This window comes from Vicugna pacos, chromosome 18 (genome assembly GCF_048564905.1).
Source record: "Vicugna pacos chromosome 18, VicPac4, whole genome shotgun sequence".
Taxonomy (NCBI): Eukaryota; Metazoa; Chordata; class Mammalia; order Artiodactyla; family Camelidae; genus Vicugna; species Vicugna pacos.
The window spans coordinates 29,170,585-29,190,485 of record NC_133004.1 but is presented as its reverse complement, the minus strand read 5'-3'; the positions used below and the strand labels follow the sequence as shown (position 1 = coordinate 29,190,485).

The window sequence follows — 19,901 nt, the reverse complement described above, 5'->3', positions numbered from 1 at the left end:
TTTTATTTTTTGATGTATTTCAAAGTTGCAGACATCAGCACACTTCATCCCTACACATTTCAGTTAGAACCATAAACGTTACACAGTTCAGTCTATGTTTATAGCTTTTTTGTTTTTTAAACTAGATACTATTTACAGACAGTGAAATGCATGGACCTTATCTGACCAGTTTGATGGGTTTTGACAGGCATACACAGCTAGTATATAACTGAACCCCGCATCAAGATATAGAATGTCACCACAGGATGACACACCAATATGTACACTTTATATTTTCTATCATTTGTATACATTAGTTTTTAATAAAATGATTTCACTTAAAAAAAAAAAGATACAGAATGTTACCATCCCCCTCACAGTGAAATTTGGCCCTCACACTCCCAGAGGCAACCATTGGAAATGATGCTTTTAAAATGGGTACAAGAATGAACTAAATTGGGAGGGGCTGTGGAGAGGGAAAAAGAGGTACATAGGGAACCAGCCAGGCCTGGAGAGTGAGTCCGGTTCAGCAGGCAGGGGACCAGATATTAAAAGCCACTGAAGTCTCTGTGCTTTGAAGAAGTCTTTGTGCATCCTGCCTTTGTTTTCATAGTCTTAGAACTTTAGCCACAGTCAGTGCTGGAGGCAAATTGTTATTTTTTGGCAGAGTTGGATGAACAGGTTCCTGAAGTGTGTCTTTGAGATGTTAAGATCCCATTCAGCACACGGCTGGAGGGGGAGGCTCTGGACTTCTTTGGTCGGTTCTCCAGTGAATTGCGCTTTCAAGGGCTAAAGAATTATGCAGTTAACCCTCCCATTTCCAGATAACACATCATGGTCTGCAAAGATTTTGAGATTTTATTCTACAATTGGGATGTCTGTTAAAAAAACGTGAGTTCCTTGATCTCACTTGATCTCTTACTGAGACTTAGTAAGAATCTCTGGCAGGTGGCCTAGGGACTACCTGCATTTTAACTGCATTCTAGCTGATGCTCATGGTTTGCATTTTGAGAAGGACATGGCAAGCAGGCATGGGTCCAGACACACATAAGGCTTTGGTTTCAGCTCTGTGGAATCTTGGGCAGGTTACTTAACCTCTCTGAGCCTTAGTTTCCTTAGCTGTAAGAAATAGCTGCCAATGATTGCCATGGATGTTGAGTGGCATAATGTATGCAGAGCACCTGGCACAGAGCTGGCATCCACCAGTGTCAGAGTCCGTCATCCTCCTTCCTTGAAAAAGGAGTTACAGTTTAACTCAGTGGTGGAAAACAGTGGATGTTGGGTCCGGTTGATGGCTCATTCCTAGTTAAACCAAGCGGCCCTCACCATCATTCTGGGGAAAACAGGGTCCTGGCAGAAGCCCTTCCCACCGGCTCCCCACCCACCTCCCTGCCCACCACCCCTTACTTTCCACAGGCTCAGAAAACTGCGTGGTTGGTAGTGACTTAGGCAAGATTTGCTTTCATGTTGTCTGATTTATTTATATTGTTCACTGGTGAGTGTTCCGCTGTTCACCTTTGGTTCTTGGGTTCTCGCTGCAGAAACAAGTCACCAGGCCCTCCAGAACATGCCCAAAGTGCTCCGGGATGTCGAAGCCCTTAAACAGGAAGCCTCTTTTCTGAAAGAACAAATGATTCTCGTCAAGGAGGACATTAAAAAATTTGAACAGGACACGTCTCAATCAATGCAGGTATTTTGGCACCTGTCCTAAGTGTTGACTCTTGCTTTCGGGAGATGTTCACTTTCCTAGTAGGAGGCCCTCTTACCTCAAAATTCGACCAAGCACTCAAACGACTCTTCTGTGTGGTTCTTTCAGCATCTTCATCTCTCTTCAGCACTGCTGAACGGCTTAGCCGTGTGATCGGTGCTGTATGGGGTACAGAGGGTCCCTAAAGGCGGGAGCGTGCCATGACACTTACGTTTTGAGTCACTGGCGGCAGGTAGAGAAGATGGAACTGCCACTTCCTTAGTGCTTAGCCCTCATTTCTCTTTTAGGTATTGGTAGAAATCGACCAGGTGAAGTCGAGGATGCAGCTTGCCGCTGAATCTCTTCAAGAAGCAGATAAGTGGAGCACATTGAGTGCTGACATCGAGGAGACATTTAAGACTCAGGTAGGTGTCTCGTGTAGGGGATGCTGTGAAATCCCTTGAAGCAGGAACTTGAGGTTTGGAGAAACAAATGAGACAGCTCTGCCACTCACGATCAGAAGGGATAGTAAATAACTAGGTGTGGAAACATTCAGGCACGGGCTGGGGAAGATCTGAGACTACTCTGAGTATTCCCACCCTCTTTAACTTCTACCCGCTGCTTGACTGACGCCTCTTTAGTCACAAGAGTGAATTCAGGAGAAGCCTCAATTAGAAAGGCAGAGGAAATGGAGGAAACGAGAATGTGAAACTTGGACAGGAGGGCCTTACACACCATGGGACCTTGGCGAGTTGCTTTGCTCTCCCAGGTGGCAGAGCGTGCATGGAAAATAGTGACACAAATGTTGATATCTGGTTATAGGGATGACATGAGATGATGTCTTCGATAAACTCTTTCAACCGTAGAGCAAAATAAATGTTATCCCTTTTGCTATTTTTAAAAACTTTTTTAAAAAGTTATAAATTCCCGTGGGAAGGAATGAGTAAACAGGACTGAACAGTGAGGAGTCCTTCTCGCAGCTCTGACCCTCCCAGTCCCCTGATTTCCTTCTGCACACACACCCTGTCATCAGCTTTGTGCCTGTCCTTCCAGATGCGCACACATGCGTGTTCCCTGCCTTTTTTTCCCCTCACAAAGTTAGCACCTTGTGAACACTGCTTTGCGTGTGGCTTTTTTCACTCCACAGTCTATCTGTTCTTCTGTATGAGGTGTCCTTATCTTTAAGTTGTAACAACAGGTAGAGCCCTCCCCTTCCCATTCCATTTCCGAGCCCCTCAGGGCACTTGACACGTTCAGTTGATCCAGGCTTCATCCACGTAAGTAGCAAATCTCACTGAATTCCTGGCCCCTGTGCGTGAGAGGGAGTGGACTGAAATTGCATCTCTGATTTGAATAGTAGCAAACTGTTGTTAGTTAGCTGAAAGTTACATCTTGGTTTTCTCCTCCCAACTCACCTGATATTCAGAACTAACTGGACTCCAGATGCATCCAGCTGGACTGCCCCAGGCTCTTCAGGAATGGAATTCATTATTTCTGTCTAAAGCCACTCTCCCTTTGCTCTGCTGGTTAATGGGTCATTTTCCATGCAGATATCTAGCTGGGAACCTCCACAGTCCTTAACTGCTCCCTCCTCCCCAGGCCCCCATATTTCTCTCCAGTTGCCTGTTCTTTCTCTCCCGCTGCCAGCGCTGTAGTCAGGCTTTCCAGTCCTTTTACTGCTAGACCATTGCAACAGCCGGCCACCGGCCTCCTTGCCTCCAGGGCCCTTCCCCGCTTCTGGTTTATCCCCTGCCTGTGACCAGGGGGCTCTGCTAAAGCAGAGATCGGCTCGTGGCATTTCCCTGTCCTTCATGCCCCTACCCCCGTTTCAACCTCTAGCGAGTCCCCGTCTTCTCCCGGATAAACCCGAAGCGCACTCACAAGGCAGCCTTTCACTACAGGGCTGTGTGCAGCCCGTGTTTTCAGCTGCTTCTCCGGCCACTGCCTGCATGTGATTTGCAGCTCTGCCTGCTCCAGACTGTTAACGCACCATCGTCTTTCATGCCCGAGATCCCTGCCTGAGCTCTCCTTCCTCTCCTTTTCTTTACAGTAGAGTAGGCCTCCACTCGTCCCTCAAGGTCTGACTCAAGTGTCACCTCCTTTCATCGCTCTCCCTGCCGGCTCCTCACCTCTCGTAGGGAAAATGAATGGCTCCCTCACCTCTGCTCCTATAACCCTTGAGCCATCCTCTTAGACTGGGTCATAATCTTTCTGTCCCAGTACATTGTGAACTCAGGGGCTGCACGTGAACTTCCTCGTCCTTGTGTCTCAACATCTCATACAGCGTCTGACGCGTCAGAGACACTGCTGAAATGACATGCAGTTACTTATTACTCTCTTAATTCTTTTTTAAAAATAGCATTTATTTTTCCAATTGTAAACATCATTTATATGTGTCTTAGAACATTTGGAAAATTCAGAAAAATACAGGGAAGAAAACAGAATGATCCTTATTCCTATGTCCTAGTAATATTTTTTTAGTATTTATTAGGTGTTTTTCTATGTATTTGTAATAATTTGTACTTATAATATACCTTTTGTATGTATGCATATTTGATAGGTAAATATACATTTATGTATGTTTTAGTGTTTATATGCTTTTTTAATTTGTTTCACGTAATATTAAGTTGTAAATATTTTGCTATGTAATTAGTACTTTTCAAAAACATTATTTTTTAGGGGCTGCACAATATTCCACATGCCATTATGAGGGACCCATAATTTATATTTTATTTCTTATTATGGAAGATTTAGGTTCCTTCCAGGTTTTGGTATTATTTTGTTATTATAATTCATTATAATGCATTAAAATCTCTGTGTCCCTCTGATTATTTCCTTAGACAAATTTCTAGAAAAAGGAAATACCATGTCAAAGGATGTGAACGTATTTAAGACTGTGGATGCATATTGCTAAATTGCCTTCCAGAAAGAATATAAATTTAGACAGACTTTTTTCTTTGCACCCTTCCCAGCAATAGCTGTTACACCTTTTCAGAAGTTTTTCGAATTGTTAGGGGGAAAATGGCACTTTCTTGTTTCAATTTGCATTTATTTGAATACTAATAATAGTTACCATAATGTGCCTATGGGCCATTTTCTTATTTTGTGAACTACTTTTTCATGTATTTTGTCCATTCTTAATTGAAGTAGCAAGGGAGTTTGAAAATAAATACCCTCTATTCTGGTCTTTTCGTAGGACATAGCTGTGATTTCTGCCAAGCTAACAGGCATGCAGACCAGCTTAACGATGCTTGTTGACACCCCAGACTACTCAGAAAAATGTGTGCACCTGGAGGCACTGAAGAACAGGCTGGAGGCCTTGGCCAGCCCCCAGATTGTAGCCGCATTCACCTCTCAGTCTGTAGGTGAGTGCTGGCCGTTTCTCATCTCTGTGTGCACTGCTTTACAAAGCTAAGGCTTTCTGAATCTTCAGCCTTTAGAATGTCTTAACGTTGATTAAATCACATAGATTGGAAGTCAGTCTCTAACTTTATGGTGGTTGCCTGTTCTTCAGCATTTTACATGAGCTTCTTCAAAATACAGAAAAGTTGAAATCACTGTCGGTGAACATACCATCTAGATCCTAGCGTTGGCATCCGCCTCATTTGCCTTCTCCTGTATCTACCCACCTGTCCATCTCTCTATCCATCCATCATATTTTTTGGATGCATTTCAAAGTAAGTCGCAAACATCAGTACACGTCCCTCCTAAACACTTCAGGATTCACGTCAATAACCAGAGCTCAGTGTTCGTTTATGAGTCTTCCTTTTTGGGGGTAAAGTTTATGTTTAGAGAAATGTACAGGTCTTTAGGATACCATTTGAGTTTCGACCCTTATCGAGACCGTTACGATGCTTTATTATTTTCCAGTGAGTTTTTTCAACAAGTAAGTTTATCTGACTCTCCCTTTCCTTTTCATCCACAAAACTATTGGTTAAAGAGGAAGCAGCAGCCGTAAAGCTGTTTTCTGACCTTCACAGCTATTTATGTTGGCGGAATGTAGTCTGTATCCACTGCCCTGCTGCCTGCGCTCTTGCTCATATATCATGCAAGCCCTTCTACCCTGGGGGTAAGGTTCTCCTGCACCTCTTCTGTTGAAGGTCTCCAACAACGGTGTCATCACCAAACCCGAAGGCCCAGTATCACTTTATACTTTTCTGCTTCTCATTGTCAACAACAGTTAACAAGGTTTTTTTCCCCCTCCTGCTCTGAAAATGCTTTCTTCCCTTGGCTCTTGAGACGTAGCATCAGTTTGGTTTTTGTGATGGTGCATTTCTGATGATGCAATGAAATCATAAGTTCTGATGTCCTTTTTTTCCAATTTTTTTTTAAATTTATTTTTTATTGCAGTAACGTTGGTTTGTAACATTATGTAAGTTTCACGTGTACAACATTGTATTTCTGTATATACATACACTGTATACACTACAGCGTGCTTGCCACCAGAAGTTCTGTATCCGTTCATCACCATACAGTTGGTCCCCTTCACCGACTTTGCCTCTTCCCCTCTGGTAACCACTACTCTGTTCTCTGCATCTAAGTGTTCGTTTTTGTTTGTTTGATTTGTTCATTTATTTTGTTTGTTTGCTTTTTATAGTTCACACATGAGTGAAATCATATGGTATTTGTTTTTCTCCATCTGACTTATTTCACTAAGCGTGATACTCTCAAGGTCTATCCGTGTTGTCGCAAATGGCAAGATTTCATCCTTTTTTTAATGGCTGAGTAGTATTCTGCTATAGAAATCACATCGTCTTTATCCATTCACCAGTTGAAGGGCCTTTAGGTGGTTTCCATATCTTGGATATTGTAAATAATGCAGCAGAGAGAAGTGCTGATATCTTAAGAGTTCTGTTTGATGTTTCAGTTAGTTTTAGGATGGGTGGGTGTGCTGAGACCAGGATTTAGTGTTTTGAAAAAAATCTATAGCTAGATAATTGTATATATAAATATGCAGACATGTGCACGCTTAAGTTCTTACCATACATAAACGTTACAAAATTTCAGTAGGCTGAATTTGACCATATAATTTATTATTAAATTAGGACACTTTGAGAGGAAAAGGGAGTGCTTTTAATAATGTGACTGGGACAACAGGTGTAAACCAAGACAGTCCTGGGCCAGCTGGGACATACAGTCTCCCCAGTAGCATACAGTCCAGAACCCTTGGTGTTGTTGATTTTCTGTTTTGTTTCTATATTCTCTATTTCACTTATCTCTGCTCTAATCTTTATTATTTCTTCCCTTTTGCTAGCTTTGGGTTTAGGTTGTTCTCCCCTCCGTCCCAATTCAATAAGATGTAGAGTTTAGGTTGTTGATTTGAGGTTTTTTTTTTTTTTTTTTAACTGTAAGCGTGTACAGCTGTAGAGCAGCTCCTGGGGCTGCTCTTGGGGCATCCCGTAAGTTTTGGTATGTTAGGTTTTTGTTTTCATTTGTCACTTTCTAATTTCTCTTGTGGTATCTTCTTTGACCCATTGGTTGTTCAGGAGTGTGTTGTTTAATTTCCACACATTTGTGGATTTTTCCAGGTTTCCTTCTTCTGTTGATTTTTAGTTTTATTCTGTTGTGATCGGAAAAGATGCTGTATGATTTATATGATTTTAGTCCTTAAAAATTTGTTAAGACTTGTATTGTGGCCTAGGATGTGGTCTGTCCTGGAGAATGTTCCATGGGCACTTGAGGAGCATGTGTATTCTGCTGTTGTGGGATGGCGTGCCCTGTACTGTTAGATCTAATTGGCCTGTGGTGTTTGTTCATGTCTCTGCTTCCTTAATATCTTCTCTCTGGTTGTTTTTGACATGTTCTCTGGATGCACCTTCTGCATGCCCTGTCCCTTCTCTTTTTCACCCCCTGTGTACTCTTGCATAGGTCACATTGTGGAATTTTTTTTGTTTGTATTTGTTTCTGTTTATTCATATTTGTATGCAGGCACTGTTTTCTGGGTCTACTATTTACTGAAAAATATTGAGCGTGGGATCTCCTTGGAAACCCCTCCTTGTTCACCTGGACTTAGTTGAGAGCTTTCCTCTTGCCCTTGATTTAAAGGCTACATTCTCTGTTGTGCTGTTCAGTTGGCCGAAGAGAATGAATTCGGGACTCATCTCCAGCCTTTTCATTTTATATCTTCCCCATTTGCCAGTTCTTTATTTTGAGTCTTCTCCTGATTATCAGGATTCTAAGACTGGAGTCGGGCCTGTGGAAAGTCACCATCTGGCAGCTTTATTCCTCACATTTTCTCGCGAATTTGATGCAGCTCCAGACTGTGGAGCTCGCTTGTGTGGTTGGGGTGTTCATCCAGTGATGCGAGGTTGGGGGAGTAGGAGTGGGAGCGGCAGGGAGGGGGTGGCTCCATGAACTTAAGTTTTCTCCTTTCCTTCTGGGTGAGTTGATTACTTGGTGCTGGAATCAGGTTTGAAAGAATGCCCTGTGGGTCAGGATCATGGACTTTGGTTTCGGGGTAAGCTGTATTTGACAGCTTTCATTCACAAATTTGAATCAGGCTTGCTTCTAGATTCTACACTTTGTAGGCAGGATGCTGATTCAGAAGGGCGAAATGGCACTTTGCAGCCCTGTGGCTGTCCCACTGCTGAGCTGAGGTGGAAGCGGGCCTTGCCATGCCTGCCCAGGCCTCCCTTCGCCCCCAGTCTTTGCCTTTCTCCCACACTTCTCCACGTGTGCGTCCAGAGTTCTCCCAGCATCCCCGCTCATCGGGGGCCAGAATGATTGCTTATCTCAGTGGTATTCTCTGAAGTTTGTATTTTCCTGACTTCCGTACAGATGAATGGCATTGTGTTTTTCTTTCACTGGTTAATTTTGGTGAATATCAGGAAGGGTTTTTTTCCTCTGCAAAAGTAACATGCTCTTTAATTAGTCATCTTTCCTAGAAGGCCTACGATGCTTCTTTATCAGTTTTCAAAGAGAAATCCGGTAAATTAGCACATCCCCAACACGTTACCCCACAATCTTCATGTATACCTGCCTAGTTCGTTTCATACAACCAGTGAATCCAGTTGATAAACTGAAGCAACTTTTTGTAGCATAATTTTACATGTGGCAGGAACATTCATTTCTTGAAGTGATCTGATGAAAGTATTAAGCGTTTTAAAAGCACGTAGTGCCTTTGTAACTCATGGATTCCTGCCCACTGTTGGCAGGTCTCTGGAGTCTAGCCGGGTTATCGCCACACTGGTTACTGTTACAGCTTTTCCTTCTCAGAAGCTTTTTGGGCTTCCCAGAAATGAAGGGGGAACAAAGCAGATATAAAAAGGTTGGGCACCTGTTAGCTCAGGTTTGCTTTTGTTTTTCTTTTTGTTTCCTTTCCTTTGTTAAATTCTAAGGCTGTGGCATCTAGGTTTTGGCCAGAAGGGGGCAGATGGGAGCCAGAGATGGTGCTTCAGTATATATAGTGGGAGACTGCTGAAACTGTCTCCCTGCCTTGTCATCCATAAGCCTGGAAGCAAGTGCTTTGTTTAGTCATTTCCTCTGCCCTAAGGGAAATACGTCAGAAACTGCTTGGTATTAGGCCCACAGAATCCATTGCTATGTGTTGAATGCTGATATTTAGCAAATAATTTTCTCATTCCTTAAACCACGAAATACATGAATGTATAGGAGATCAAGTTTGCTTGCTTTTTTGTGGTTCCCATCTGGTATAATCAAAGTAGGAATTTTCAAAGGGGTAACCAACTTGTAAATATCATTTAAAAATGTTAGTTACATGAGGAATGGCGGGGAATACAAAAATGCATAAGATTGCTACCCTTCAAAGGCCCCACAGCTTGGTTGAGGGCGAGGCTGGGAGAAAGCACAAATAGTTTCATTAACGGGCTGGAATGTGCAAACTGCCTCCGGCCTCCCCAGCATGAAGGAAAATCAAGGAAGCTTTCATGAAGTATCTAGTATATGAGTAGAACCATGAAAGATGAATTAAAAATTTTTTAAATTGTTTTTGACTGTTATATGATACATGTACAGGTTATTGAATGTTTGAAAATTAGAGAAAAATATAAAAAAGAAATGATTTACCAGTAAACTCACCACCCAGAAATGACTCTTAGTGTTTTCTTCCAGGTTTTTCCCTTCGTATGCATACATCTTTAAAGGAAAGTGTGTACATTGAGTATATGCAATTTTGTATCCTTTTCCCCCCCAGTTAACAACATAGCATGAGCACTTTCCCTTGGGGGTAAGAGTTTGATAGGTGTGGAGAAGCATTTAGAGCAGAAGGAATAACATATATTTGAATGGTACAGAAATGGGAAAACTCAGCGACTGTTTTGGGAATAATAATTAAACCCATTTTAGTGGAATGAACATTGGAAAATGGTCAAAGGTGAGGCTGGAAAGGGAGGTGGGGACAGAGCATAGTTTGCCTTGAACAGATTAAGGAGTTTCTATTCTGGGAATGATTTCATTGTTGTTAACAATTTATTAGTCAGTTTACTGAGGAGTGTGGCAGAGTGGAAGGACTGTTGTTGACTTTGCAGACGGGCAGACCTAGTTTTAAATCTTTGGGCTGCTATGTATTAGCAGAGACCTCAACTTCCTGCTCAGTAAAATGAATATAGAGTACACACTGCACAATTCTTGGGAGGATTAAACAAGACAGGCGCGCAGCTCCTGTTCCAAAGGAGGCGTTCAGTGAACATTACTTCCTTTCTCTTGAACCTCTCATTCAAGACCCTGTAGCTCTTGCAGTCACCCAAAGGGAATAATTCTTAAGGAACTCCTAAAGGTTCTATTTGAATGACAGGTACGTCATTTCTAAAAAGCCATGAAGCTCAGCAGATTTTGCTAAACTACAAATTGGAAGTCCAGACCCATAAGCGAGTTAATTGTTTTTTTTTTTTTTCCTTGAATTTAGTAAAAATGTTTCCTCATCATCTACAATGCTGAAAAAGTTAAATAGGTCTGAAGGTCTCATAGGGAAAAATAACATTTTCTTTCTCTACCCAGTCCCAATCCCAGAAGGCCACTGCTTTTGACTTCTCAGAGCTGTTTTTCCCTGGCACTTCACATTCTTTCTGCATGATAAATGTATTTGACGTAACATGGGGAAGCTTTGGAAGAAGTCCTGTGAATGGAAAGTGGACTAGCGTATCCACAGTGACCTTGTTTTGATGTTAGTACCTACCCTGCGTATTGAAGACCTTGGATATTATCCTCGCTGCTGTTTATAGATACCCATGCATTTAACCAGGAAGATGAGCAGCAGAGAGTGGGGGAAGAGAAAGGTGGCTCTCAGAACACACCTGGCAGCTTGTGCCCACTGTCTACACCTAGGTGGAAACAGGGTGGACTTGTATGGACTGATACAGCGTGGGAAATATTTTAGGGAGTGATTTAGCATTTGTTCCTATATATTTATTTTATTTAACAGATACTTACGACATGTCTCCTACGTGCAGGGCACTTTGTGAGAAGTACTTCCTTATGTCTAAGGAGAATGTGAAATCACATGCAAAGCAACATAAGTGAATGTGGGGAACTCTTACCTTTTATTGTCAGTGCCCATGCTGCTTCCTGTTGGTGCTATAAGGTTATTATACTGTTTGTTTTAATTAAAAATCAGTTATTAATATGAAATGATAAGAACCCATTGGCCATATCTTACACTTTGGGTACGTGAGGTAGAGACTAGGGACCACATCTTATTCACATGAAACCTGTGTCAGTTTAGGATTCTTTTGGTTGCAAGTGCCAAAACCCCAATTCAAACTGGCTTAAAGGAAAAGGAGTCTATATTGGCTTATAGAACTGAGAAGTTCAGGGATGTACTTCCTGCAGGCCTGGCTTGATCCAGCAGCACAGACTGTGTCATTAGAACCTGGTCTCTCTCTCACCATTTCTTGGCTCTGCCTTTCTTTCGTTCTTTCTTTGTTTCTTTCTTTTTTTTTTTTATAATTGAAGTACAGTCAGTTTACAGTGTTGTTAATATCTGGTGTACAACATAGTGATTCATTTATACATACATAAACATATACATATATGTGTACATATTCTTTTTCATTATAGGCTATTACAGGGTATTGAATATAGTTCCCTATAGTGCTGTACAGTAGCACCTTGCTGTTTATCTGTTTTATATATAGTAGTTAGTACCCGCAAATCCCAAACTCCCAATTAGGCTCTGCCTTTCTGTTCATTGGCTTTACTTCAAGGCACAGTCTCACGTGGTGGCCATTGCAGCTCTAGGCCTCCGTTCTCACAGCTCAAGAAGAGGTCCTGGGATTAATCTTGATTTCATTTCATGTGCAGCTTTGGCACCTCTGAATCAGTTACTTTGATTAGGTGGATCTGGGGCCCTGGTAGGCCAGGCCTGGGTGACGTCCTGGAGCCATAAGTTGAGTCAGCTCCACTGGAAACATTTGAATCTAGGGAAATGGAAAGCAGGGGTGTGGCTGCCCAGAGGAAAACCAGAGTTGTGTTAGCAGGAGGGCAGTGGATGCTGCAGAAATAACAAGTCCATTGCGAGGCTCTACGGTACCTAGCAGGGGCCCTGCCCCAGCAGGTACTCACTGGTGGTTTTGAATTGAATTGGTTATATTGGCAAGAGCCTAGAAGACCTTCTGTGGTTGCCGAAGTAGGTTTTCTATTTCTTTCTATTGTCCAAATCAGGAACTTCCCTCAGTTTTACAAATTTATCTATTTAATTTAATGTATTGATCTTGAAAAACGTGAATTCCTCTTTAAGGGCTTAAGTCCCCCATATTATTATTTTTAGGTTTTTACAGTGCTGTTACTAAATGGATTTGCTATATTGGCAAATTCTGCTTTATTATTTGTTTCAAGAAATAACAAATTCTGCTCTGTTGGGTAGTAATTTTTTTAAGATTGTGGTTATATATTTAGAGCAGTACACGTTGTAGCTGTTTCTTTCTAAAAATATTCTTTGATGACACATCAAAATGTTGAGTGTTTTTACAGAGTGTGATAGGATTACGCTTCTTTTTCTTCTGACATATTCTCTGTTTTCCATTTTTTCTGCCATGAACGTGCTACTTATGCTGAAAAGCATGCTATTTAAAACAATCATTAACTTGCTGCAGTTTTTGGAGTCCCTATCATGTGCTGTGCTAATTTCTAGAAACAGTGAGGCAAGACAGGAAGGATCATGGTTCTCTTGGAGCTTGTATTTCCAAGGGTGAGAAAGACAATAAGCTATTATACAAGTAACTAAGGGTGACAAAGGCTGTGACTAGTTCTGTGAAGGGGAAGATCTGATTAGGAAGGACCCTTCTGATGAGGCGAGAGCCAGAAGATCATCCCAAACATAGTAAGTACAAAGGCCCTGGGGAGGTGAAGAGCACGATTTGTTCTTGGCACCTGACCGAAGGTCTGCTTGTGTCGGTATTTTTTCATTCTTTTAAATACTAGACTGAGTCATATGAACTTGCTGTTTTTGTAGCTCAGAAATTGTTCAGTGGCAGCAGCAGCATATGGTCCAACCTGTCCCATGGTTTAGCAGTCCTGCCATTGACCTACAAGTGACTGGTACTCTCTGGGCTACAGTTTCCTCACCTGTGTGATGAGGTAGACTGATGGTTATTTCAGATGCCTTTTTGTCACTGACAGTTTTCGATTCTAGTCAGGGCCAGGACGAGGTGAGGCAGGTGAGTTGCCAAAAGCACAGAATTGAAGGAGGTGCTCATTCCCAAGAGTGAGAGCCTCCTCTGTTTCTGCAGCCTAGCCCTGATTCCAGCTCAGTTTTCTGCTCACATGTCAGGATTACTTTGCTAATGTATAACCTTAGCTATGTCTATCAGAGATGCTTATTGATGCATTAGCCTGAACAAGCCAGGGCTTGTGGTGTCGGATTGAGTCACGTGTTCTGCCCTTTACTTATTTTTCATATTTTTGATCCCTGCACGTGACTTCACTGTCCAGGGAGGAACTTCTGGATACTGGTTCACTCTCAGTTCACATTTATCCTGCTGAATTCTTTCTCCTGGCTACAACAGAAAACCTGCTAACAGTATGTCCATGTTTTATGCTGTTTTCCTCTAGATCAGTCCAAAGTGTTTGTGAAGGTTTTCACTGAAATTGATCGGATGCCCCAACTTCTTGCATATTACTACAAGTGTCACAAGGTGAGAAGCTGTGAATGGTTACCACTGTGGGGTGCTTATAGAACTGGGCTACAGAATCCCAGTTTCATACTCTGAAAGGTAAAAATATTTGCCTCCAATGCCCTCTGGCCTTTTTCTTTTAATTAGCCAGTAGGTGGTGCTCTTGATGCAGCCTGTGGATTCATTTAACAGCACATTGGGAAAAGTCACCAATTTTCAGCCTCTTTTGTATTTATAGCAGGATTTCCCTTTACAGATTGAAGGGTTGTTTTCATTTTTCCCATTTTTGTCATAAGCTTTATTACGCCCTCAGCAAGCCATAAGAATTTTATCTGTTTTCTAGAGTTGTTGAAGTTACTGCACATCTTGACAGCTTCCTTGGCTAACTTAATTCCTTCAAGTCTCAAGCCCGTGTGTCTTTTAAGCAGTCGTGTTAGGTCATGAAGTAAAACACACCCCCGTGCCCACCTCTGGTAGCACGCTGCGTGGAAGTATGTTGGCATGTTTTGGGGGCATGAGTGAAGGAGAAGGGTCACTTAGAGGACAGCAGATTCCAGCTCTGGATGATGATCAGAGCAGGTGACTGTAAAAACTTTTTTTTTCTGCCATTTTTTTTTGAAGCGAGTGGACATCAATTTGTACCTGACTGCTCGGGCGAGTAGGCAGGGGTAAACCGCTTGCCTCGGTAGGACGGCAGGGCGGGTTTAGCAGGCAGCGTGTCTTGGCCCACCCAGCAAGGCCACCTTTGTTCTGCCTCTGCAGGTGCAGCTTTTAGCAGCCTGGCAGGAGCTGTGCCAGACCGACCTCCCCCTGGACCGGCAGCTCACTGGCCTCTACGATGCCTTGCTCGGCGCTTGGCACACACAGATCCAGTGGGCCACGCAGGTAACAGCTCTTTGGGGGTCTAGGGAGAACAAAGCCTGCGGTGCCGAGGGAAAGGGCGATGCCCGACTGCAGAGCACAGCTCGAGGAGCCCTCCCCATCTGCTGCCATCACCAAGGGGGGTGGAAGATAAGCTCGGAGACCCAAGGCAGAAAAAGCTCTAGGTCTCCATTCAAACTGTTGTTACCACTCTTCTTGGTATCTTAAGTGGAACCTGACGGGACAGTGTTGCTTGTGGTTCTGCAGGAGGGCCCATGGAGCTCCTGGGGAACACCATCTTCTGATCTAAAAGCAGGAGGCCCTCAGTCAGGTGGTGCTTGAGTGACCAAGATTGTTTTTATCTTCGGGTGAAATTACCTGGCTTAAAGTTAGTTTCCCTTGTTCTTGCAATACACCAAGAATGAGAGGAAGGGTATAACTTGAAAGGGCACCCTCTGACGTAGGGGAGAGGTGAGACAGAGGAACTTCATTTCATTTACTTTCCGGAACTTTCCATCACTTACTCTCTCAAAGTCTCAAGGCATTTTCAGCCATGAAGTTCTGAACCTTTGTTCCTTGTCTTAAGATGTGGTAGATGCTCTTTTTAAAAGGGGAAAAAGGCTGTCTGTGTCTGAGGAAGACTAGCTAGGCCTGTGTATGGTGTGGCTTATTATATTTTCTTCAAAATTAGTTGTGAATCGATTCAAATATTTGTCAGTTGTTTGCTGGAATGAACTCGACTGTGGTTGGAGAGAATTCCTCCTACAGGGCCATGTCACTCAAGCTGGTTGAAAGACTCTTCTCCATCCTCATTTCTTTGTCCTGAACTAGCCTCATTCAGACTTAAAAAAACAAAAACAAAAAATGAACAAACAAACAAACAAAATGGAAAACAACCTCCTGTAGAAGTTTCACAGTTTTTATATAATCATCCATTTTCAGTGACCCTGCCCATCCCCACTCATTGCTGTGACCTTGCCTGGTCCACTGCTTGTATCATGAGGATGAAACCAGTTCACGGCCACATGTGCAGATGCCCTTCGTCATCTCAGAAGAAGATACAGACTTCTCACACTTCTATTTGGGCCTCGTCCCAAATTTTGTAAGGCATAAATTTATGCTGATTTATACTTTTGTCCCGTGGCCAATTTTCTTTTGAGAATGTGAGCATGGTAGGTGACCATCCTCTCTGGAAGCTCAGTATAGTGCAGACGAAAACCGAAGGTGCCAGGGTAAATGTGTCTGTGAAGATTTTTTTCCCCTCTATATATGTGTGTGTGTATATATATATTTTAATTTTTATTCATATATATATTTATCTCTGAAATTTATTCTTAGGTACAAATCGGTGGGAAAAGAGAAAGCACCAACAGTTAGGTCTTTTTTACTTCTTTCCACAGTCACTGACATTTTGAAAGAAACTGAATACAAACTAGTTTAATAAACATTTCAAATACCTTGACCCGTATCAAAGCTGGTCCTACAACACTCGTAGTTGTAAAACTCTGTGGACATAGGTATTTTTGAAATGCACAAGGCGGGGAATACATGCTAGCATCAAATCAATCAGTTAATTTGATAATTATCCTGGAGACTGTTCAGGTGTATAGCTGGAAAGCCATTATCCAAAATAGCTTAAATTCTGTTTCTAAGCTCCTCTTCCTCCTACAAAGACACACTTAATTTTGTGGAAAATTTCAATATTCAATTATCGAACATGATTTTCCAGTCACTTATCAACCATTTATCTAGAATATTTTGTTAAGGTGGTCATTATGATACTTGCAGTAATAGGATGAAATAATAGTCTGTGTCAAATTAGCTCTTGAATCATCAAATGAAACAAAATCAGTAAGTAAGGATTTTTTGAGAGCCACTTCGTCTGGTCTTTCCAGCAACGGCATATGTATTTTTTAAATTGAGGTATAGTCAGTTTACAATGTTGTGCTAATTTCTGGAGTACAGCATAAAGATTCATATTCCTTTTCATGTTCTTTTTCATTATAGGTTATTACAAGATATGGAATACAGTTCCCTGTGCTGTACAGTAGGATGTTGTTGTTTATCTATTTTATATATAGTAGTTCGTATCTACAAATCCTGAACTCCCAATTTATCCCTCCCCACCCCCTTTCCCCACTGGTAACCATAAATTTGTTTTCTGTGTCTGAGAGTCTCTCTGTTTTGTAAATAAGTTCATTTGTGTCCTAAAAGATTCCACATATGAGTGATATCATGTGGTATTTTACCTTCTCTTTCTGGCTTAACTTCACTCAGTATGATCTCCAGGTCCATCCATGTTGCTCCTAATGGCATTATTTTATTCTTTTTTACCCCCCAGTATTTTAATATGAAAAATTTCTAACACAGAAGAAATTTGAAAGAATTGTACAGTGAGCACCCATGTACTCACCTCCTGTGTTCTACCATGAACATTTTGCTATATTTGCTTTATTACAAATTGGTCCATCTATCTGTTCATTGACCCATCTCATTTTTTGATTCATTTCAAAGTAAGTTGCAAATGTCATTCACTTCAGGGTATACATATTCTTAACTAGAGTTTAATATTTGTTTACTGGGTTTTTTTAAAGATAAAATTGTGGAATACAATGATCTTAAATATGCCACTTGATTAGTTTTGACAAATACAATTTCACCTAATCTCCTACCAAGATGCAGAACATGACTGTCACCCTAGGAAGTTCTCTTGTGTTACTTCCCAGTCAGTCTTTGTACCAGCATCCCTGAAGGCAACCACCGTTCTGATTGTTTTCCCACACCGTAAATTAATTTAGCTCATTTTGGAATTTCAAGTAAGTGAAATCATACAGTGTATGTTCTTTTGGTGAGGCTTCTTTCCTTCAGCATGGTTTCAGAGATTTATTCATGTTGTTATCTGTTTCAGTAGTTTGTTCCTTTTTATCACTGAACATTCTTACATTCATGGTCTGAACATACCACACTTTTATTTATTCAGTCTCTTATTTATAGATACTTGGGCTATTTCCAATTTGGTGCAATCATAAATAAAGCTGCTCTAAACATTGCTCTGTTAAGTCTTCCTGTGCACAACACAGGTTCATATCTCTTGGGTAAAGACGTGGGAGTGGAATTGCTGGATTACAGAGTAGGTCCGTATTTAGATTTATAAGAAGTTGGCACTTTTCCCAAGTGGTTGTGCTTTTTGCATTCCCACAGCACAAGTGTGTCAGAGTTCTGATTGCCCCACATCCTTGCTAACATGAGGTGTTGCCAGTCTTCGTAATCTTAGCCATTCTGGTGGATGTGTTGTGGTATCTAACTTTTTAATTTGCATTTCCCTGATGACTAAGGATGCTGAACATCTTTTCCTGTGCTTATTGGTCATTTGTGTTTCTTCCTTGTGAAGCGTCTGTTCACGTCTTCTGTCCATTTTTAAAAATTGCATTATTTGCTTTGTTAGTATTGAATTGTAGAAGTTCTTTATATATTCCAGATATAAGTCCTTTATCAGGTATGTTTTGTAGATATTTCCTTTCAGCCTGTGGCTTGAGCAGAAGTATTACTCTTGATTTTCTGTAGGGGGGTTAGCCTTTAAAAGTAATGCTTTGTCTGACATGGAAAGATGTTCACAATGTAGTTTTGAAAGAAGAAAAGCAGAGTACAATCTGTTTTTGTGCAATAAATATACATATACCTATATGTGTTTAAAATTTAAAAAATTTTATTGAAGTATAGTTGATTTACAATATTGTGTTAGTTTCTGGTGTACAGCAAAGTGATTCAGTCATACATATATGTGTACCTTTTCTTTTTTTCCATTATAGTTTATTACAGGATATTGAGTGTAGTTCCCTATGCTATACAGTAGGACCTTGTTGTTTATTTTGTATAGAGTAGTTTGTATCCGCTAATCTCAATCTCCTAATTTATCCCTTCCCATCCCCTTTCCCCTTTGGTATTTAAATTTTTTAAAATATATTTTTACTGAAGTATAGTCATTTTACAGTGTTGTGTCAATTTCTGGTGTACAGCATAATGTTTCAGTCATACATGCACATACATATATTTGCTTTCATATTCTTTTTCACCACAAGTTACTATAAGATATTTTCATATTAGAATTTTTTTTCCCCTTTGGTAACCATAAATTTGTTTTCTAGGTGAGTCTTATTTCTATTTCATAAATAAGTTCATTTGTGTCCTTTTTTTTAGATTCTACATAAAAGGGATATCATATGGTATTTGCCTTTCTCTGACTGACTTCACTTAGTATGACAGTCTCTAGGTCCATCCATGTTGCTGCAAATGGCATTTCATTCTTTTTTATGACTGAGAAGTATTCCACTGTGTATATACACCACATCTTCTTTATTCATTCATCTGTTGATGGACATTTAGGTTGCTTCCATGTCTTGGCTATTGTAAGTAGTGTTGCTATGAACATTGGGGTGCATGTGTCTTTTCAAATTAGAGTTTCCTCTAGATATATGCCCAGGAGTGGAATTGCTGGGTCATATGGTAACTCTGTTTTTAGTTTTTTGCTCTTTTTTTGTTCTATTTTTAGTTTTTTAAGGAGCTTTCATCCTGTTTTCCATATTGGCCGCACCAGTTTACATTCCCACCAACAGTGTAGGAGGGTTCCCTTGTTTTCTTCTAGAAGCTTGTTTAGGTTTTACATTTAGTTCTATGATCCATCTTGAATTAATTTTTGTGTACAGTCTGAGGTAGGCTCAGATTGTTTCTGCGTGGGCTGTTTAAGTTAATTCTGTGGCCCTAGTTGTTGAGTTTGGTCTTACAGTCTGAACTTTTTGGTTGTTCTTTGGCCAAAGACCAGAGCATTTCCCTTCTGCCAGCTCACTTTAAGGGAAAGGGGACACCTTTGAGTATACGGGACCTGTTGGTTGGTCAGCTGGAACTATGAAGTTTATAGTCGACAGTTCCAGCTGACCAACCAGTTAGAACTCTTTGGTGTAGAGTCGTCTAGTCTGTTCCTCCAACGCCTCAGGTCGTTTACGTGGGAGATGAGTGAAGTAGTCACTTATTGTCCAGTCCTTTCTCACTGTACAAGGAGAGGAGTCAGGATTTCTTTTTCTAGACAAGAATAGTTTTCATTTTCCTCCTTTGGTCCCTTCCTTTCTTGTAGTAAAATGTTTCTTTGTCCAATCAGGAAGTTGGACTGGGTGATATCTACAGGTCTCTGTGGTTCTCTTATGTTTGGGAATCATGAGGAGAATACATTGGATGGAGACAGAGGAGGGTTTGTATTGGTGCAACATTGTGTGGAGGGATGGGAACATACAGTGGAGGAACACTGAATTCAA

General features: G+C 41.2%; 1 protein-coding gene across 3 annotated transcripts in view; it reads left to right on the top strand.

The window, feature by feature from the left end:
• Positions 1-19,901, top strand: part of COG7 (component of oligomeric golgi complex 7) — a 58,909-nt gene that overhangs the window by 2,764 nt on the left and 36,244 nt on the right. For all 3 annotated transcript variants that reach the window (XM_006201201.4, XM_031687513.2, XM_072942785.1), the window contains exons 2-6: positions 1,521-1,669; positions 1,975-2,091; positions 4,863-5,031; positions 13,673-13,755; positions 14,497-14,619. In XM_006201201.4, coding sequence (XP_006201263.2) covers positions 1,521-1,669; positions 1,975-2,091; positions 4,863-5,031; positions 13,673-13,755; positions 14,497-14,619 — 641 coding nt within the window. The remainder of the gene's footprint in view (positions 1-1,520; positions 1,670-1,974; positions 2,092-4,862; positions 5,032-13,672; positions 13,756-14,496; positions 14,620-19,901) is intronic.